At 41.9% G+C, this 18,975-nt stretch overlaps 1 protein-coding gene across 2 annotated transcripts in view; it reads left to right on the forward strand.

Annotated features, from left to right (window-relative positions):
• The window catches only part of LOC124802483 (sister chromatid cohesion protein PDS5 homolog B-B), a 176,942-nt gene that overhangs the window by 140,722 nt on the left and 17,245 nt on the right, over positions 1–18,975 (forward strand). For both annotated transcript variants that reach the window (XM_047263293.1, XM_047263292.1), the window contains exon 20: positions 12,117–12,461. In XM_047263293.1, coding sequence (XP_047119249.1) covers positions 12,117–12,461 — 345 coding nt within the window. The remainder of the gene's footprint in view (positions 1–12,116; positions 12,462–18,975) is intronic.

Genomic DNA, 18,975 nt, shown 5'->3' on the forward strand with positions numbered 1-18,975 from the left:
TCTCTAAGTGGGCAAAGTTTAACTTTAATGCTGAGAAATATGACCCCAAGTTATTCCCCACCCTGGCCACACCATGAGAGGAATGCCAGGCTAAGGATGGCAGTGAAGCTTATTTGCCCTGGTACCTCGTATGTACGAGAGTTGATGGGGAATCTTTCATGTCCATGAAGCCTCAGTTTTTTGTGGAGCATTTGGAAGACAAGTTCGGGGAGGTGGAGGGCTTGTCCAAAATGCACTCTGGGTCAGCATCCTCTGCCCAGTCACGGGCGTAACTCTCTTGTGGCAAGTTGGGGGATGTTTCCGTTACCATCATGTGTCATAAGAGCTTAATTATGGTCCAGGGTATTACATTCAGCAGGGACCTTCTTTTGCAGTCTGATGATGAGCTGCGCGCCAATTAAGAGTGGCGAGATGTTCATTTCGTCCGGCGCATTCATCGGGGTCCGAGGGATAACCTGGTTGCCACCGGTCCCTTCATCTTGGCCCTCGAGGGTGATACATTGCCTGAGAAGGTCAAGGTGATTGTCTACTGCTGTGACGTCAAGCCATATATCCCTCCCCCGATGTGGTGCTTTTAGTGCTGGAAATTCAGCCATATGTCTTCACGCTGTACTTCCAGCCCCACATGTTGAGATAGTTGACTACCATTGCATCCCAATACTCCATGCACCTTGCTCACCAGACTGCAGGATTTTATAGAAAGAGAGGAAAATCACAGAGTATAAGAACCTGGACCGACTGACCTACACTGAGGTTAAGAGGAAATTTGAGCGCCTACATCCTGTGGCTATGACCACCTCGTACGCCACCACTACGAGAACAGTTCTCGCCCCATCAGCTCCTTGAATTCCTGTTGCCTCTCAGAACTGGGAGACTAGACCTGCCACCTTGATGGTGGGGGGCACTTCCTTCCCTGTTGCTCCCACACCACCTACTTTGGGAGCAACGCCTCATCGGCTGATTTAGTTTTATGTTTTGTTCGTGTTCTTTTTATCAGTTTTAGTACATGTCCTGCGTCCCTCTGTGTCCTCCACCCTAGTGCTTCTAGGGTGAAGGTTTTAATGCGTTGCAGAGTGGCTGGCTTATCCTTTTTTATTCCCATGGTCAGCCAGCCATGGTAATCTGCTTTGTTGTTTTAATCTGTTCATCCCGTTTCTTGCGTTTCTGTGGTTTTCTTGTCCCCTTTTGTCCATTTACATGTTTGCTGCCCTTCATCATTCTTGTGATTTTTCCTTTCATTCTGTTTTGAGTTGTCAGTCTCGTTTGTTTTATTCTCATACTTGTGGCATTGAGGGACTGATGACCTCGTAGTTTTGTCCCTTTCCCCCTCTTTTAATCCAACCAAACAACCAACCAACCTAGTCTTATAGATATTTTGGTTGGTCTTTGTTTAAGTCAGTAGAGGGAAATGGCAACCAATTTAGAAGTAAATGCGTCATTGATTGGCACACACAAAAAGAGAATGGAAACTTTGCCACCTGTGCACCTATCTTGTGCTGACAGGACACACAGCCAGAAAGTGTAGGTGCACAGGTGTGCGTGTGTGTATGAGCGTGTGCAGGTGCGCGTCTTTGTTTGTGTTTCATTTCGGGTGTTTTGTTGGCAGGTTCTGCATCACATAACTTGAGTGAATTTATAATGCGTTGACAAGAAATGAATTGAGAATGTAGTCTCTCAGAAGGATGGTGTGATCACTTCTGCCATGGCATTCTGGGCAAAATATATGTATATTTCTTCTACATTATTAAAATATACTAATGAGGAAACACTTGCTCTCACATACAATAAAATATAGTTCTGAGAAATTTGGAATTTGAGTGTGGAAATAACTGAAAGATTCGAAAAAAAAATGTGATTTAGTAAAATCAACACCCAGAAACATACCTTATTAAAAGTTTTACAGGGAGTAATATCAGAAGTGCCATGAAAACAAGTCGTGAACCTTTGGTTGAATATAAAAAAATGTTGGATAACACTCCCTGTCATCTTCATATGTAATTTATAATAGAAGGCTAAAAACGTTTCTCAGGCAAATGTTCATTACGGTGGTAATCAAAGGTGCCACTTGTTTTGCGTATGAAATTAATTGACCCCCCCCCCCTCCTTGTGGCAAACTGCTTATGTCAGTGGCCTCTTTTAATCTTTGTTTGACCTGTTCGTGATTACAAATGCTTAAAAATTCATATCTGTCTTTTTGTAAGTTAGAAATTGATTATGTAATACAGGTGGTTTCAAAGAGATTAATACACTATCACAAGACTATATTTTCAATATAAATCAAAGTGGAGCACATGGAGTACATTTTAATGTAGACACAGTATTGTTAAAGCTTTTATTTTCAAAATCACCATCCAGTTTTACAAGGGTATATATTTTACATGCATGCAGATGCAACCAAGAGGTAATTCTTACAGTTATATCTAGGATCAAAGTTTTTATTTACCTTTCAATGTTGTCTGCCCTGGTATCCAGTCTTCTTTAGCTGTTGAATTAAATTTCTCCACACACAATTGTTTTATAAATGTTATGTTGCAGATAACATTCCTAGAAGCTGTCCAACTTTTCACAATAGCTCAAATAATCTCTGTTGGAGTTAATTCTGGGTGGTAAGGAGGAAGGTCTAAAGCAGTGTGTACTGTAGTTTGTCGAATCTTATCAGTGGATTACCCAACAGTCCTTGAGTGGTTCGTCAAATGAACTCGTATAGAATAGGTTTCAGCATGTCATCTGAGAATGGGTTACATTCCTTTGTCTGCCAATTTGAAATATCATCTTTAGTAGAATGAGACATAAATGTAAACAATGTGTCTGTTTCCCTCTTTAAATTAATTTTTTACATTGCTTTAAATACGCAATTCTTTTATCTTGGATGATGATTCTCTCGAACAGTATTGAGCCTGCCACCCCCTCTCCCTCCCCCCCCCCCTCTGTCTCTCTCTCTCTCTTTCTCTTTCTCTCTCCAGTTGAAACCTAATTTCTTTAATAACGCCTTACAGTAGGGTTACTATCTTGAAAGTCTTTAGATTGTTTCAACTTCTTCGTAACTCCTTCCACTGTAGGCACTTGTTTTTCAGTCAGATAAAAATAGTTCCCCTTCACCAACTCGAAGATCCTGCTCCATGGTGTCGCCACATGGTCACTTAGCCCGGCTGGCCTCTGTCTCGCCAGTGCACACCACCAACTGTTTTTCGGCATTGGACTCCACCCACCGACCACACAAGCACGCCGATGCTCCACATTACTTACCGATTCATTTTGACCTTCCCCCTGAGGTCGGCAGTCCATCTCATGGGGGCATCGTGCTGCTCGTACAAGATGACGTTCATAGCCAGCCCATCTCCCTGACTACCCGTCATCAAGCTATTACCATTCACCTTTTCCTTCCCCACCTGACTTTTTCCCTCTTTACCATTTATGTACCTCCATCATTCGATGTCACCAGGGCAGACTTCCCTCAGCTTATTGTTGGGCAGCTACCTCTCCCATTTTTGCTACTCGGTGACTTTAATGCGCATCATCTCCTTTGGGGTTCTTCCAGGACCTGTCAGAGAGGTGCCCTTTTGGCCGACCTTCTTAACCAAGTCAACCTCTTCTGCCTTAATACTGGTGCACCCACTTTCCTTTCTGACTCCTCGCTCACCTATTCCCACTTGGACCTATCCTTGTGCACTGCCCAGCTTGCCCATCGTCTTGAGTGGTCCGTTCTTTCTGACGCCTACTCAAGCGACCATTTCCCATGTGCTCTCCGTTTGCTGACTCCTACCCCATCCACTTGCATACTCAAATAGCAGCTTACTAAGGCTGACTGGCAACTTTACTCCTCTGTGGCGACTTTTGCAGAACAAGGTTTTTTCAGTTGTGATGACCAGGTGGACTTGTAATGTTATTCGAGCCTCACTGTCCTTTTCTTAACTATTTTGTGCCTAATTTTACTCTGAGAAGCTCAGTAATGTATGTAAATACCAAGTGAAGTGCAGCTGGTCAGCAAGAAACTCTTTAGCGTGCAATCCCCGCACCGGTAGTAGCTGTGAATCTTTGAGTATGATTTATTATAAAAAAGAGGACTGTTAATCTGTATCTTTTGGAAAGAGGACGTGTTGCTAGGCCGTCGCTCAGAATGTATTGTTACATTTAATGAAAATTGCTATTTCAGTGATAAAACCGAGTAAAGTATGTGTAAGAGTTTTATGTATACAAACTTTCTGGAAGTGAAGAATAGAAATATCTTGTATTTGGAAAAGGAAGTGAACCTCATTGTCATCGCTTGCTATCAGTCAACAGAATAGCAATTGTACAAAGTTCACTAAAATACAGGAAAGGAAATGCATTCTCTGTAGTTTTCATTCAGTACGAAACAACCTCTCATCCTTTCTTAATTGCAGTAATTGGATTATGTTCCTGTATAATAGTATGGTGCCAAACTCCACTGACCAATTTTGATGCAACAGGACGTGTAGTTTGAAGGAAGTTTTGTGTGCCAAGCAATCTCCATTTCTCACGAAAAGCAGGTTGCTGTTTGATCTTATTTACTTACAACTGTGGTCCCTTAGGTATGAAGAGTTACGAAAATTTGGGCTCAAAGCTATACACAACATGACCAAGTAACTAACAGAGTCCTATTTTAAACCTTGAAGAACAATAACTTCCTCCAAATTATAATACGTCACCAACTGGTGCAGAAGCTGATCATTTAAGGAGGCAGCAACCAAAATTCAGGTACCATTTACAACTTGTAGTAAAGTCGCAATGAAAAATCAATATATAAATATTCATGCTATTAAGATAAGTCGTTTTATAGACAATCTCACAGTTGTTATCCTTACTACTGCAGAATGTTCCATTCCTCGCACTTCCTCTTTACCACGTCATGCCCCAGTCCCTTGGTGGACTGATGTGTGCTGCGACGCAATTTGTGCCCAGTGACGTGCTCACCTAGTTTTTAACCGCCACCCTTTGCTGGAAAACTGCGTTAATTATAAACAGATGTGTGCAAAGTGTTGTCGAGTTCTTTGGGATAGCGAAAGAGCTACTTGGATTTCATTCACTAGTTCTTTTAACAGTATCCACACCTTCCTCTGTCATGTGGATCAACCTCCGACGGCTCTCTGGAACCAAGATCCGTTCCCCAATTTCCAGCCTGACAGTAGCTATCTTCAGCTCCTTGGGCCACCTTTTTACAGAAGTTTCGAGCTCTTCCCACTATCACCCTGCCCTTATCCAAAGGAAACGAGGGGAGGCGGCGCGGGCGATACCCTTCTCTTCTCCAAATCGTGAGTGCTACAATGCCGCCTTCACTATGAGGAAGCTAGATCATGCTCCCAGTTCATCCCCATCCTCCTCCCCAGGGCCAGATGCTATCAACATTCAGATATTGCAGCACCTCTCTCTTGCGGGAAAGCACTTTCTGCTTAACACATAAAACCGCATCTGGGCTGAGGGCACTTTTCTTGGACGCTGGCTTGAAGCCACAGTCATACCCATACGTAAGCCCGGTAAGGACAGAAACCTTCCTTCTAGCTACCACTCCACCTTTCTTACCAGCTACATTTGCAAGGTGATGGAACGTATGATTCATGCCCGGCTGGTGTGGTGGCTCAAATCTCGCCATTTACTCAAAAGTGCACAGTGTAGATTTTGAGCGCAGCATTCTGCACTTGACCATCTCGTTACTTTGTCCACCCATGTCATGAATGGTTTTCTGTGGAAATCCCAGACTGTGGCCATGTTTTTCGATTTGTAGAAGGCCTACGACACCTGCTGGAGAACTGGTATCCTCCGTACTCTGCCGTGTTTTCTTCGGGCATTTTTACAAGACCGAGTTTTCAAGGTGCGTGTGAGTTCTGCTTTGTCGGACACCCTTATTCAGGCAAATGGTGTGCCTCACGGTTCCGTCCTGAGCGTCATCCTCTTTGCTATTGCCATTAACCCTATCATGGCCTGTCTCCCGCCGGGCGTCTCTGGCTCCCTTTTTGTCGATGATTTTGCCATCTATAGCAGTTCTCCACAGACCTGCCTCACTAAGCGGCATCTTAAGTACTGTCTCGTTCGGCTTCACCCCTGCAGCATCACCAGTGGCTTTCGCTTTTCCACTGACAAAACCATCTGTATGAATTTCTGCCAGCGCAAATGGTTTCTCCCACCATCTCTACATCTTGGGCCTGTTGCCCTTCCGTTCTTTGACACTACGTAATTCCTGGGGCTCATGCTCGATAGGAAACCCCCTTCGTCCTCCCATGTTTCTCATCTGGCAGCCCGCTTTACACAGTCCCTCAGTGTCCTATGTGTCCTCAATGGTACTTCTTGGGGTGCTTATCGAACTACCCTCCTCCTTTTGTACCGCTCCCTTGTCCATTCGAAACTTGGCTATGGGTGCTTTGTTTATGCATCTGCACGCCCATCCCTTTTACACCGTCTCGACACTCTCCATCATTATGGCATCCATTTGGCGACGTGTGCCATTTACACCAGCCCGGTTGAGAGTCTGTATGCTGAAGCTGCTGTACTACCACTTTCCTACCGCTGTGACTTTCTCCTCAGCAGGTATGCATGCTGTTTGTCTGCCATGCGTGGCCACCCTTCCTATGCCTCCTTCTTTGATGATTCCTTCGATCGTCAGTATGGGGCTCATCCCTCATCTCTGTTACCTCTTGGAGCCCACTTTCTACGGTGGCTTAATGTCACACTACCTGTAACTTTCCCCGTGGGTGTGAACCTTTCACCACCTTGGCTTCATGAAGCGGCCCATGTTAACTTTGGCCTTCATTCGCTTCCTAAGGATACTACTCCAGCCTCAGTCTATCGCATTCAGTTTCACGACCTTCACATGGAATTTAGCAATAGTACCTTTGTATACAGTGATGGCTCTTGGACTGACCGTGGGGTTGGGTGTGCATTCGTCATTGGCACCCGTGTCTTTTGATATCAGCTTCCGGCCCATTCCTCAGTATTTACAGCCAAGATTTTCGCCTTGTACCAGATCGCAGGGTACATCCGGCAACACAGCCTTCCCAATTATGTCCTGTGCCCCGACTCGGTCAGCACCGCCGAAGTCTCTGTGCACTGTACACTGCTCATCCCTTAGTGCAGCGGGTACAGGAAAACTGTCACTTGCTCACTCTTGGTGGAGCCAATGTCATGTTTCTTCGGGTGCCTGGTCATGTCGATCTGCCAGGAAACGAAGCTGCTGACGCTGCTGCCAAGGCTGCAGTCCTCTTACCTCAGCCCGCAAGTACCTCTGCTTCCTCCGATGATCTCTGCGTTGCCGTCTGTCAGGAGGTGGTGTCCCTTTGGCATCTCCACTGGTCATCCCTTCATGGAATAAGCTTTGGCATATGAAGCCTCTCCTGGCGCCTTGGACGACCTCCTCTCAGCCCTTCCGCTGAGAGGAGATTATTTTAACTTGGCTGTGTATTGGGCACTGCCTTTTTAGCCATCGTCATTTGCTCAGTGGCACTACCACACCACTGTGTATGCATTGCGCCTAAATTTTAACTGTCTGCCACTACCTCCTGGAATGCCCTTTTTTTAATAATTTACGTTCCATCTTAGGTTTGGCATCTGGTTTATCAGCTGTTTTAGCAAATGACATGTGGGCTGTTGCTCGTGTTTTACGTTTTACCTGCTGAAGCAATATGGTGAAGGCAGTTTAATTTTTAATTTTGGATCTCCCTTTTTGTAAGGTGTTTTTTAATCCTTTTCTCACGTGTCTCATTTAGATGTCTCCTATTATTTCCATTGGGACTGACATATAGCGTTTCCCTTGCCTCTGTGTTTGCGTTCTATAGTTTTGACTTGGGCACGTATGGTCTCAGTTGTTTTTTGCGCCCTAAAACAAAACAAAACAAAACAAAACAAACAAATAGCCTTAAGAAAACTATCAGTTTCTATAACTATTTTGCAATTAAATTTTTTATCTGGAGTTACTGACTTACTTCCTCTGCCAGATTCCGATAGCCTGCCTTTCTTTTTAATTTGTGGGAGATAGCTGTGTGAAGTGCCTGTTGCCACTTTGGCCCTCAGCTGAACTTGCTGCACGGTAATGTTCCTTCCCTAAGAGGACTTGTCTTCCATAAACATTATAACACGTCTTGAGACCTGACTATTCAGTTTTCTGCCTGTCAGTTTTCAAGTACCAATAGGCATCATAATTTCAATCTGAAGTCACTGTGTACTACTAATAGAAACTCAGGAAAACACTAAGGATGATAGAACTTGTACTGCACACACAACGGACACACGTGGCAAACTGAAAACAGTCAGATGTATTAGTGCTGAACAGTACCCCTCTGCCCATGTGTTGTGGGCACCTGTTAGTCACATTGTAACGGTCGGGAAGATTTCGGATATCTGGTGCGGAGTGTATTTCAGGTATGACAGTTCACACCTAAAGCTGTTGGACAAGGAGGTGCAAAGACAGATTTTTCACAATCTCTCCCACTATTCCAGTCCCCCTCCCCAACAAAAAGGCCACATACCATCTGGATGATTGACTGATCTGGCCTTGTAACACTAACCAAAATTGCCTTGCTGTTCTGGTACTGCGAACGGCTGAAAACAAGGGGCAACTACAGCCGTAATTTATCCCAAGAGCATGCAGCTTTACTGTATGATTGAATGATGATGGCGTCCTCTTGGGTAAAATATTCCCGAGGTAAAATAGTCCCCCAGTCGGATCTCTGGGCAAGGACTACTCAAGAGGATGTCGTTATCAGGAGAAAGAAAACTGGCATTCTATGGATCGGAGTGTGGAATGTCAGATCCCTTAATCGGGCAGATAGGTCAGAAAATTTAAAAAGGGAAATGGATAGGTTAAAGTTAGATATAGTGGAAATTAGTGAAGTTTGGTGGCAGGAGGAACAAGACTTTTGGTCAGGTGAATACAGGGTTATAAATACAAAATCAAATAGGGGTAATGCAGGAGTAGGTTTAATAATGAATAACAAAATAGGAGTGCGGGTAAGCTACTACAAACAGCATAGTGAACGCATTATTGTGGCCAAGATAGACACGAAGCCCATGCCTACTACAGTAGTGCACGTTTATATGCCAACTAGCTCTGCAGATGATGAAGAAATTGATGAAATGTATGATGAGATAAAAGATATTATTCAGATAGTGAAGGGAGAAGAAAATTTAATAGTCATGGGTGACTGGAATTCGAGAGTAGGAAAATGGAGAGAAGGAAACATAGTAGGTGAATATGGATTGGGGCTAAGAAATGAAAGAGGAAGCCGCCTGGTAGCATTTTGCACAGAGCATCACTTAATCATAGCTAACACATGGTTCAAGCATCATGAAAGAAGGTTGTATACATTGAAGAACCCTGGAGATACTAAAAGATATCAGATAGATTATATAATGGTAAGACAGAGATTTAGGAACCAGGTTTTAAATTGTAAGACATTTCCAGGGGCAGATGTGGACTCTGACCACAATCTATTGGTTATGTACTGTAGATTAAAACTGAAGAAACTGCAAAAAGGTGGGAATTTAAGGAGATGGGACCTGGATAAACTGAAAGAACCAGAGGTTGTACAGCATTTTAGGGAGAGCATAAGGGAACAATTGACAGGAATGGGTGAAAAAAATACAGTAGAAGAAGAATGGGTAGCTTTGAGGGGTGAAATAGTGAAGACAGCAGAGGATCAAATAGGTAAAATGATGAGGGCTAGTAGAAACCCTTGGGTAACAGAAGAAATATTGAATTTAATTGATGAAAGGAGAAAACATAAAAATGTAGTATATGCAGCAGACAAAAAGATCGACAGAAAGTGCAAAACTGCTAAGCAGGGATGGCTAGAGGACAAATGTAAGGATGTAGAGGCTTATCTCACTAGGGGTAAGATAGATACTGCCTACAGGAAAATTAAAGAAACCTTTGGAGAAAGGAGAACCACTTGCATGAATATCAAGAGCTTTGATGGAAACCCAGTTCTGAGCAAAGAAGGGAAAGCAGAAAGGTGGAAGGAGTATATAGAGGGTCTATACAAGGGCATTGTACTTGAGGACAATATTATGGAAATGAAAGAGGATGTAGATGAAGATGAAATGGGAGATATGATACTGCGTGAAGAGTTTGACAGAGCACTGAAAGACCTGAGTCGAAACAAGGCCCCTGGAGTAGGCAATATTCCATTAGAACTACTGACAGCCTTGGGAGAGCCAGTCCTGACAAAACTATACCATCTGGTGAGCAAGATGTAGGAGACAGGCAAAATACCCTCAGACTTCAAGAAGAATATAATAATTCCAATCCCAAAGAAAGCAGGTGTTGACAGATGTGAAAATTACCGAACTATCAGTTTAATAAGTCACAGCTGCAAAATACTAACGCGAATTATTTACAGACGAATGGAAAGACTGATAGAAACCGACCTTGGGGAAGATCAGTTTGGATTCCGTAGAAATTTTGGAACATATGAGGCAATACTGACCCTACGACTTATCTTAGAAGAAAGATTAAGGAAAGGCAAACCTACGTTTCTAGCATTTGTAGACTTAGAGAAAGCTTTTGACAATGTTGATTGGAATACTCTCTTTCAAATTCTGAAGGTGGCAAGGGTAAAATACAGGGAGCGAAAGGCTATTTATAATTTGTACAGAAAGCAGATGGCAGTTACAAGAGTCGAGGGGTATGAAAGGAAAGCAGTGGTTGGGAAGGGAGTGAGACGGGGTTGTAGCCTATCCCCGATGCTATTCAATCTGTATATTGAGCAAGCAATAAAGGAAACAAAAGAAAGGTTCGGAGTAGGTATTAAAATCCATGGAGAAGAAATAAAAACTTTGAGATTCGCTGATGACATTGTAATTCTGTGAGAGACAGCAAAGGACTTGGAAGAGCAGTTGAACGGAATGGACAGTGTCTTGAAAGGAGGGTATAAGATGTACATCAACAAAAGTAAAACGAGGTGAATGGAATGTAGTCGAATTAAGTCAGGTGATGCTGAAGGAATTAGATTAGGAAATGAGACACTTAAAGTAGTAAAGGAGTTTTGCTATTTGGGGAGCAAAATAACTGATGATGGTCAAAGTAGAGAGGATATAAAATGTAGACTGGCAGTGGCAAGAAAAGCGTTTCTGAAGAAGTATAATTTGTTAGCATCGAGTATTGATTTAAATGTCAGGAAGTCGTTTCTGAAAGTATTTGTATGGAGTGAAGCCATGTGTGGAAGTGAAACGTGGACGATAAATAGTTTGGACAAGAAGAGAATAGAAGCTTTTGAAATGTGGTGCTACAGAAGAATGCTGAAGATTAGATGGGTAGATCCCATAATTAATGAGGAGGTATTGAATAGAATCAGGGAGAAGAGGAGCATGTGGCACAACATGACTAGGAGAAGGAACGGTTGGTAGGACATGTTCTGAGACATCGAGGGATCACCAATTTAGTATTGGAGGGCAGTGTGAAGGGTAAAAATCGTAGAGGGAGACCAAGAGATGAATACACTAAGCAGATTCAGAAGGATGTAGGCTGCCGTAGGTACTGGGAGATGAAGAAGCTTGCACAGGACAGAGTAGCATGGAGAGCTGCATCAAACCATTCTCAGGACTGAAGACCACAACAACAACAACAACACCATGCAGTCAGGCAATCTTGGAGGCCAGTGGTGCAATGCAAGATCCGTACACTCCTTGTGACTAGTCCACTGTCATGGCAGCTCATTGTAAAGAAATACTTCTGCATGCAAGTGCTCCGTTCTGTGCCAGTTTAATTTTTAACTTGTTCTTGGGATTGTGGAGGAAGTCAATCACTAACATGTCTAGATATGTAATTTCTGAAACTGAGAATGCGAGCTGCACCAGGGAGAATCCTATCGGCAACCACATTAAGTGGCTCAAAGGTAAACTTTTAGTTTTGATGTGGAAGTTAAAATTTAACCCATTCATGTAGAAGATATAGTCTTGTGCAATAAGATGAATGTTTGTGAAGCACCTCTTACATTTGATGTGTGTAATTAAAATTTCTGTGCTGTAAAGAAGTACGTTGGATGAAAAATATTTCCATCACACGTTTCTGTTAGTGAATTCACATTTGTTTTTAATTAGATAAAAAATTTTGAATTATTTTGTTATGAATGTAATTTTTGAAATTAACAGCTAAATCTCTCTTTCTGTAGAAAATGTGGGCTGTCTGTGACTTGGCAATGAGTCTCATAATGTCAAAAACAACTAATTTTGACATGAAGGAGTTCCCATCCGAGGCTCGTATACCAACTATGTACTTCCGAAGGCATGAAGATAATATCTTTGTTAACACGAGAATCTACATACCACCAGAGCTTCAGTCGTCAGCGAAGTGGAATGTACCAAGTTCCACAAATAACACTATTGGGGCACCAATTACTGGCACAATTAGTGGTACAGGAGCGGCAGATCGAGGTGCTCGTAAAGCGAGGGGTCGCCCTACTCGACCAGTTCCATCTAATACTGGCATTGGTGCAACTGGTGAAAATGATGTAAAGGTAGGAGTGGCTGATTTGCTGTTGAAGGGAAGCTTTGTAGCAATTACTCATTGTATCTTCTAATAGCTTTTTGTCTATTCAACTCATTTGTGCATTATGATCTTGAATTGATCCTTGCTTGACTGTTGTGGTGCTTGAAAAGAAAGATATCAGTGAAAAAACGTATCAGTCTGTTCAGAATGAACTAATTTCATGAAACTGTATTTTATTAACTAAATTCCACATGCATGATTCCACCAAAGTCACATTTTATCCTGAGAGAGAGAGGGGGGGGGGGGGGGTAATGTGTGTGTGGGTGTGTGTGGGTGGGCGGTCGGGCGTGCGCGCGCGCACACGTGTGACTGTTCTGCTACTACTGAGTAACTTCAGTGACTGTAAACATAAAAGAATCACAGCGATCTGCTCAGGTACTTTGGAAGGAATTCTCATATTTTTTGACATGTCCTGTGCCTGATGTGGTGGACACACACCAGATACTTGTAGCATGAAACAAAATATGAAAATTAGTAGCAAGAATGTGACTTGTTTGGAATTATGTAGTATTTTTTCTTAATAAAGCATGGATTCATTAAATCAATTCATGTTTTAAAAAATAACACACTACTAAAGCCTGCTCGTTTACAAAAGGTATGAAATGATTTGCTTTAATGCTTCACATTTGCATGAAAAAGAAAAATCTGTGATGCCACAGCTATGAATGTTGTTTCAACAGTCCTTCGCAATCACCTTACATGTTCATTATAATATGATTGGACGGATAAAAAAATCTACTCACTAAGTAGTGGCAGGAGACAGCACATATAAAAATTAAGGAAATGTCGAAGCTTTCAGAGCCAGTGGCTCCGTCTTCTGGCAGAAGGGTTGAAGGGGAACGAAGAAGGATGAAGGAAAAGGACTGGCAAGGTTTAGGAAATGGAGAGAGTTACGGAAAAGTCTCCCAGAACCCCAGCTCAGGGGAGACATATGGGATGGGATGAGAAGGAAAGACGGTATCAGTCTGATTGATTCAGTCTTTCCTTTTCATACTGTCCAGTAAAGTCTCCCATGACCAAGGCTTCTGGGCTACTTTTCCGTAACTCTTCCCATTTTCTAAACCTCAACAGTCCTGTTCTTTCACCCCTCTTCCTTCCCCATCAACACTTCTGTCAGAAGGAGGAGCCACTGGCTCTGAAAGCTTGCACATTTCTTTAACTTTTATATGTTTTTTCTCCTACCACTTCTGGTGAGGAGATTTTTTATATGTCCAATTTTTGTATATTTTCAAAAATTGATTACTTTCATTTACTTGTTCATTATTTTAACTTTGTAGATCATCCTTAATGCACAAGCCAGAATATTCAGCATTCATGCATGATGGTTTTCATGTCATATCACGACAGCTGCTGCCTAATACTTAACAGCTAATATTGTTTGAAGATGCATGCTGTGTAGTAAAATAAATGACTTTTGATGTCATCACAAAGAAAGGAGCATCACTATGTCTCTCTCCCCCCCCCCCTCCCCCTCCCCCCTCTCTCTCTCTCTCCCCCTCTCTGTCTCCCCCCCTCTCTTTTGTTGCTTGCCCCCCCCCCCTTTTCCTCCATTGAGTGGTTGCTTGTTCACTATGACAGTAGCTACTGATCAGTAGAATGGTACCATTTCTTTGAATGAACATACAAAACTGACAATGTACTGAAACTGTTAGTAGTGGTGGGCAAAACCAAGATCTCTGTTCTGAGAGATCAAAAGGAATTAAATACATACATGTGAAGTGAGGAGAGAGGACTTTAAAGAGTGCAGCTGGCTACAGAACAAAAGTTTACAGTGCAGCTTGGGTACAATTACTTACCCCAGCAGTCAGTCGATGATGAAACATTGGACCTCAAAAGTTGCCTTTTCAGCTGACTTAACACTAATTGATTAAACTGTCACTGTTACTTCTAACTAGCCATTGTGGGACCAAAAACAAAGCTGTAAATTCTGTTACTTTAAAAGTGAGTGTTCATTTCAAACCGTCAGATTTTTTTAAATTTTTTTTAAACAGCATTGGATAAAAGAAATTAAAAAACAACGTTTGTGTGTGTGTGTGTGTGTGTGTGTGTGTGTGTGTGTGTACTGAACATTCAGTGCAACTACAGGCTCTCAGAAATTTTAGAATGGAACAAGTTGTAATGAAATTCTGTGGGATTGTGCTAAAGCAGATGTAAAGTATGCATGATCTTGTTTTCATTGTTCCTTTTTTAATGCATCTTCCTGTGTCAATTTCTATTAAATTTAACACTTAAACAAGTGAAAACTGTTGCCTGAATTACTATAGTAAGAGGCAATTATAAACAAATACACATCAGAGTACTGAGTAGTGCACAACTTTTTTATATTCTGTTTGAGCAAGTGCTGTTGGCACAAGCCAATCCACAACATGAAATACAAGACAGCAATCTTGAGTGCAGTATTCAAATACTGAAGATTGGTTTTCAGGAACTTGTGAGAATTAAGAATAGTTCAATCCTCAGAATAGTTACCATTAATTTATTGGCCTGCATTTGGCTTACATTTTCGGTCTTGTTCAACACTTATCAGTTGCTGAAACCTAAAGGATGTGTACATAAATATCAGTTTTGTATTTTCATCCTTCACTATAAACTTTTGTTTTGTGAAGCGGCAGAAAGTCCGTTAATGTGAAGACAATTCATAAATATAATCTTACATGCTTTGACACTAATCAGATTGCAAAAAGTCATCTTTTTAATAACATTCTCAACTAAAGAGAGATTTTTTTTGGGGGGGGGGGGGGGGGACCAGCAACCAAATGTGTACAAACTGCTTCATTGCTGACTTATCAGTGACCAGATGTTTGCATGTGTAGTGGGAGGTAGGGGGGGGGGGGGGGGGGAGAGGTAGAGATATATAATAATGCCACAGGAAGAGTTAAAACTTGACCACTGAATTTCAAAAAGCTATTTTTGTGTTAGACTGTTGTATCTTTTTCTGTAGAATTGTAAAATAAGAAACATATTACCAGTGTCATTTCCTACGTTATACAATTTATGTGTCAGTTGGTACAAAAAATATTAACATCTCAAAAGAGTCGGGAATCTCCTATTATCTGTCACTCCACACTATCTTCTATCTCAAGGTGATGCAGAGCTTTCCAGTCATTTCTCTCTTTGTGTCATTGATCTCTCTGTTGATACCTTGAAATATTAAATATGGTCTCCAAGAATAATATGAGCACTCCCAACTCTTAGACCCACTATCGTCGATGTTTGGAGAACAATTAAGTATGGTTTTCCTCCCATGAGCTCTTGAACTGTAATAATATTGTCATAGTTGAATCTAGACTGTGGGTGACATTCTCGCAGTTATGATTGATACAGTGTTTCTGGATCCTTTGAAAAATTGGCTTCCATACAATGTAGCATGTGCAAAATGTACTTGAAGTTTGGGCAAAGTATCACGAAGTTTGATGCTGTAATTTATAATAATACACATTGCGATAGGGAGGTACTTCCTGCTCACTTGAGTTACTGGTTTTGAGCAAGTAGTGGTTGCAGGTAATGCAACTGTTGGCTGCATCCATATATCCACACTTGCAAAGGCCCTCCCCCCTCACAAATTCAGTGGGTACTACGTTCACAAAACTTTTGTTTCATCTTTTTATTTAAAAGAAATTTCAAATAAATAATTCTGTTGATTCACAAATTCATTAAGACAACTATTTAGGGTCATAAACATCTTTTGTTCATTACAAAGAATACGAGGGTCATTCCAAAAGAAATGCACACTATTTTTGTAAAAATACAGTTTCCATTCTGCATGTGGGAAAGTTTTACATTGTGTAGATACATTATTCCCGCTTGTTTTCGAACTTAGTTCAACCTGTTCCTGTGAGTGGCGCCATCACAGCGTGTCTTCAAGATGGCTGCTACACTTGACGTCCGTCAGAAACGACGTGCTGTCATAGAATTCCTGTGCTGTGAAAATGAGACAGTGGGAAACATCCACAAGAGGTTGAAAAAGGTGTATGGAGATGCTGCTGTCGATCGCAGTATAGTTAGTCGGTGGGCAAGCAGGTTACGTGGTGAAGTGGGCACAGCAATATTGAGGATTTCCTCACAGGGGCAGGCCTCATACTGCACACACTCCAGACAGTGTGCAGAGAGTTAGCGAATTGGTGACTGCTGACAGACGCATCACAGTGAACGAATTGTCACGCTACGTTGGGATAGGGGAAGGAAGTGTTTGCAGAATACTGAAAGTGTTGGCGTTAAAAAAGGTTTGTGCCAGGTGGGTTCCCAGGATGTTGACAGTGGCTCACAAAGAAACAAGAAAAATGGTATGCAGCGAACTTTTGGAACAGTACGAGAATGGTGGAAATGAATTTCTTGGAAGAATTGTGACAGGTGGTGAAACATGGCTCCATCTTTTTTCACCAGAGACAAAGAGACAATCAGTGGAGTGGCATCGTGCAAATTCACCCAAGAAAAAAAAAATTCAAAACTACACCTCCTGCTGGAAAACTTGAGGCTGCGGTGTTTTTCGATTCTGAAGGACTCTTGCTTGTGGACATCATGCCAAGTGAAACCACCATAAATTTGATCATATGTGACGACACTGAAGAAACTTCAAGCTCGACTGAGTCGTGTTCGTCCACATTGGCAAAAGCAGGGTGTTTTGCTGTTGCACGACAATGCACGGCCACATGTCAGTCAGAAAACCATGGAAGCGATCGCAAAACTCGGATGGACAACACTGAAACACCCGCCGTACAGTCCTGACCTGGCTCCATGTGACTATCATCTCTTTGGGAAACTGAAAGACACTCTTTGTGGAGAAGGTTTGAAGATGATGACTCCCTTGTGCACTCTGCCAAACAGTGGCTCCTACAGGTTGGTCCAGAATTTTAGCGTGCGGCTATATGGGCGGTGGTTCCAAGATTGCGTAAGGCAGTTGAGAGGGATGGAAATTATGTGGAGAAATGAAAATATTGTTCCTAAAGGATGTATCTACACACTGTAAAACTTTCAAACATATAGAATAAACTATGGATTAAAAAAAAAAATAGTGTGCATTTCTTTTGGAGTGACCCTCGTACTACAGACCTTTGTTGACTTGTCTGTCCCTCTGCGTGGACAGAAGCAAGAAGTGATCTTGTTACATAATACATTTCCCGCAATATGTAACCTACAGCTCATTGCCCACTATGATGTTCTTTCCGCAAGAGTGTCTGAAACTTAACATTTATACAAGCCAACAACAAATATTAACTATAAGCTTTATATAGATTTCACTAATATTAAACTAATATTTTTATCATCACAGTTGAACAGTAAGAAGTTTGTTCAAAAAATTCTGGAACATCCATAATTTTGCGCCAATGGTATGTTGGAGCAAATTGCAGTAGGCATCCCTTCACGTGGATATGTTTAATGTGTAACTGCTGGAAGTTTCATTATCATATGTCTGTTAGTTATTGTTTGGTGTTGTATTGAGTAGAAAGTTGTGTTGCGCAGTTTGCGAATTTGGAATTGGCAGAGTTAGAGGAGCTACAAGCTGCATTAAATTTTACGTGAAACTCAAGCGGGCCATTACAGAGACCAACCAAATGATGCAGGAAGCCTACAGTGGTGAGTGCTTAAGCCATACTTGGTGTTATTTTCAAGATGACCCTCACTTAGGATGTCCTTTGACATGTACCAACAAAGCTCATGTTAGGAACATGAACAAAATTGTGCCTGCCAATTGAAGACAGACTGTCTGAGAGATTGCAGAAGAATGTAACATTTCAGTTGGAACGTGTCATGAAATCCTGACACAGCATCTTGGAATGCATCTTGTTGCAAGTTCATCTCACAGCTCTCGAGTCAAGACCAGTAAGACCTTTGCCTCACGATATGAGAAGAGCTTTTGGATTGCATATATGAGAATGAGATGTTCCTTAAGAGAATCATAACTGCTGAAGAGATGTGGGTCTACAGTCATGATGTTGAGACCAAGGCTCAGTCTTCACAATGAGTCAGGAAAGGTGCTCCAAGACCAAAAGAAGCTCGTCTGGTTGGGTCAAAAGTAAGAGCCATGCTGATAGTTTTCTTTGACTTTGAACAATTAGTTCACCATGAATTAATACCGCAGGGACAAACCATTAATCAATGGTACTATCGGGATGTTGCGAAGTCTGCGAGAAAATATGAGAGCGGCCTAAAATGTGGTGAGACAATTCATGACTCTTGCATCGATAACGCACCCACACATATGTCCCTTTTGGTGCATTACTATTGCATAAAAAATGAAATCACTGTGCTGCCTCATCCTCTATACCCTCCAGACCTGATCCCTGCAGACTTTTTTTATTTTTATTTCTAAAGTTGAAAACCCCATTGAAGGGACAAAGATTTGCGACAATATATGAGATAAAAGAAAATTCACAGACAGCACTTCCTATTGTCCAGCAAGTGGCGTACCAAGACTGCTTCCGGAGTGGAAATGTCATTGAGAACAGTGTATCATTTGTGGAGGAGAGTATGTTGATAAAGGC

Source organism: Schistocerca piceifrons, chromosome 6, assembly GCF_021461385.2.
Source record: "Schistocerca piceifrons isolate TAMUIC-IGC-003096 chromosome 6, iqSchPice1.1, whole genome shotgun sequence".
NCBI lineage: Eukaryota > Metazoa > Arthropoda > Insecta > Orthoptera > Acrididae > Schistocerca > Schistocerca piceifrons.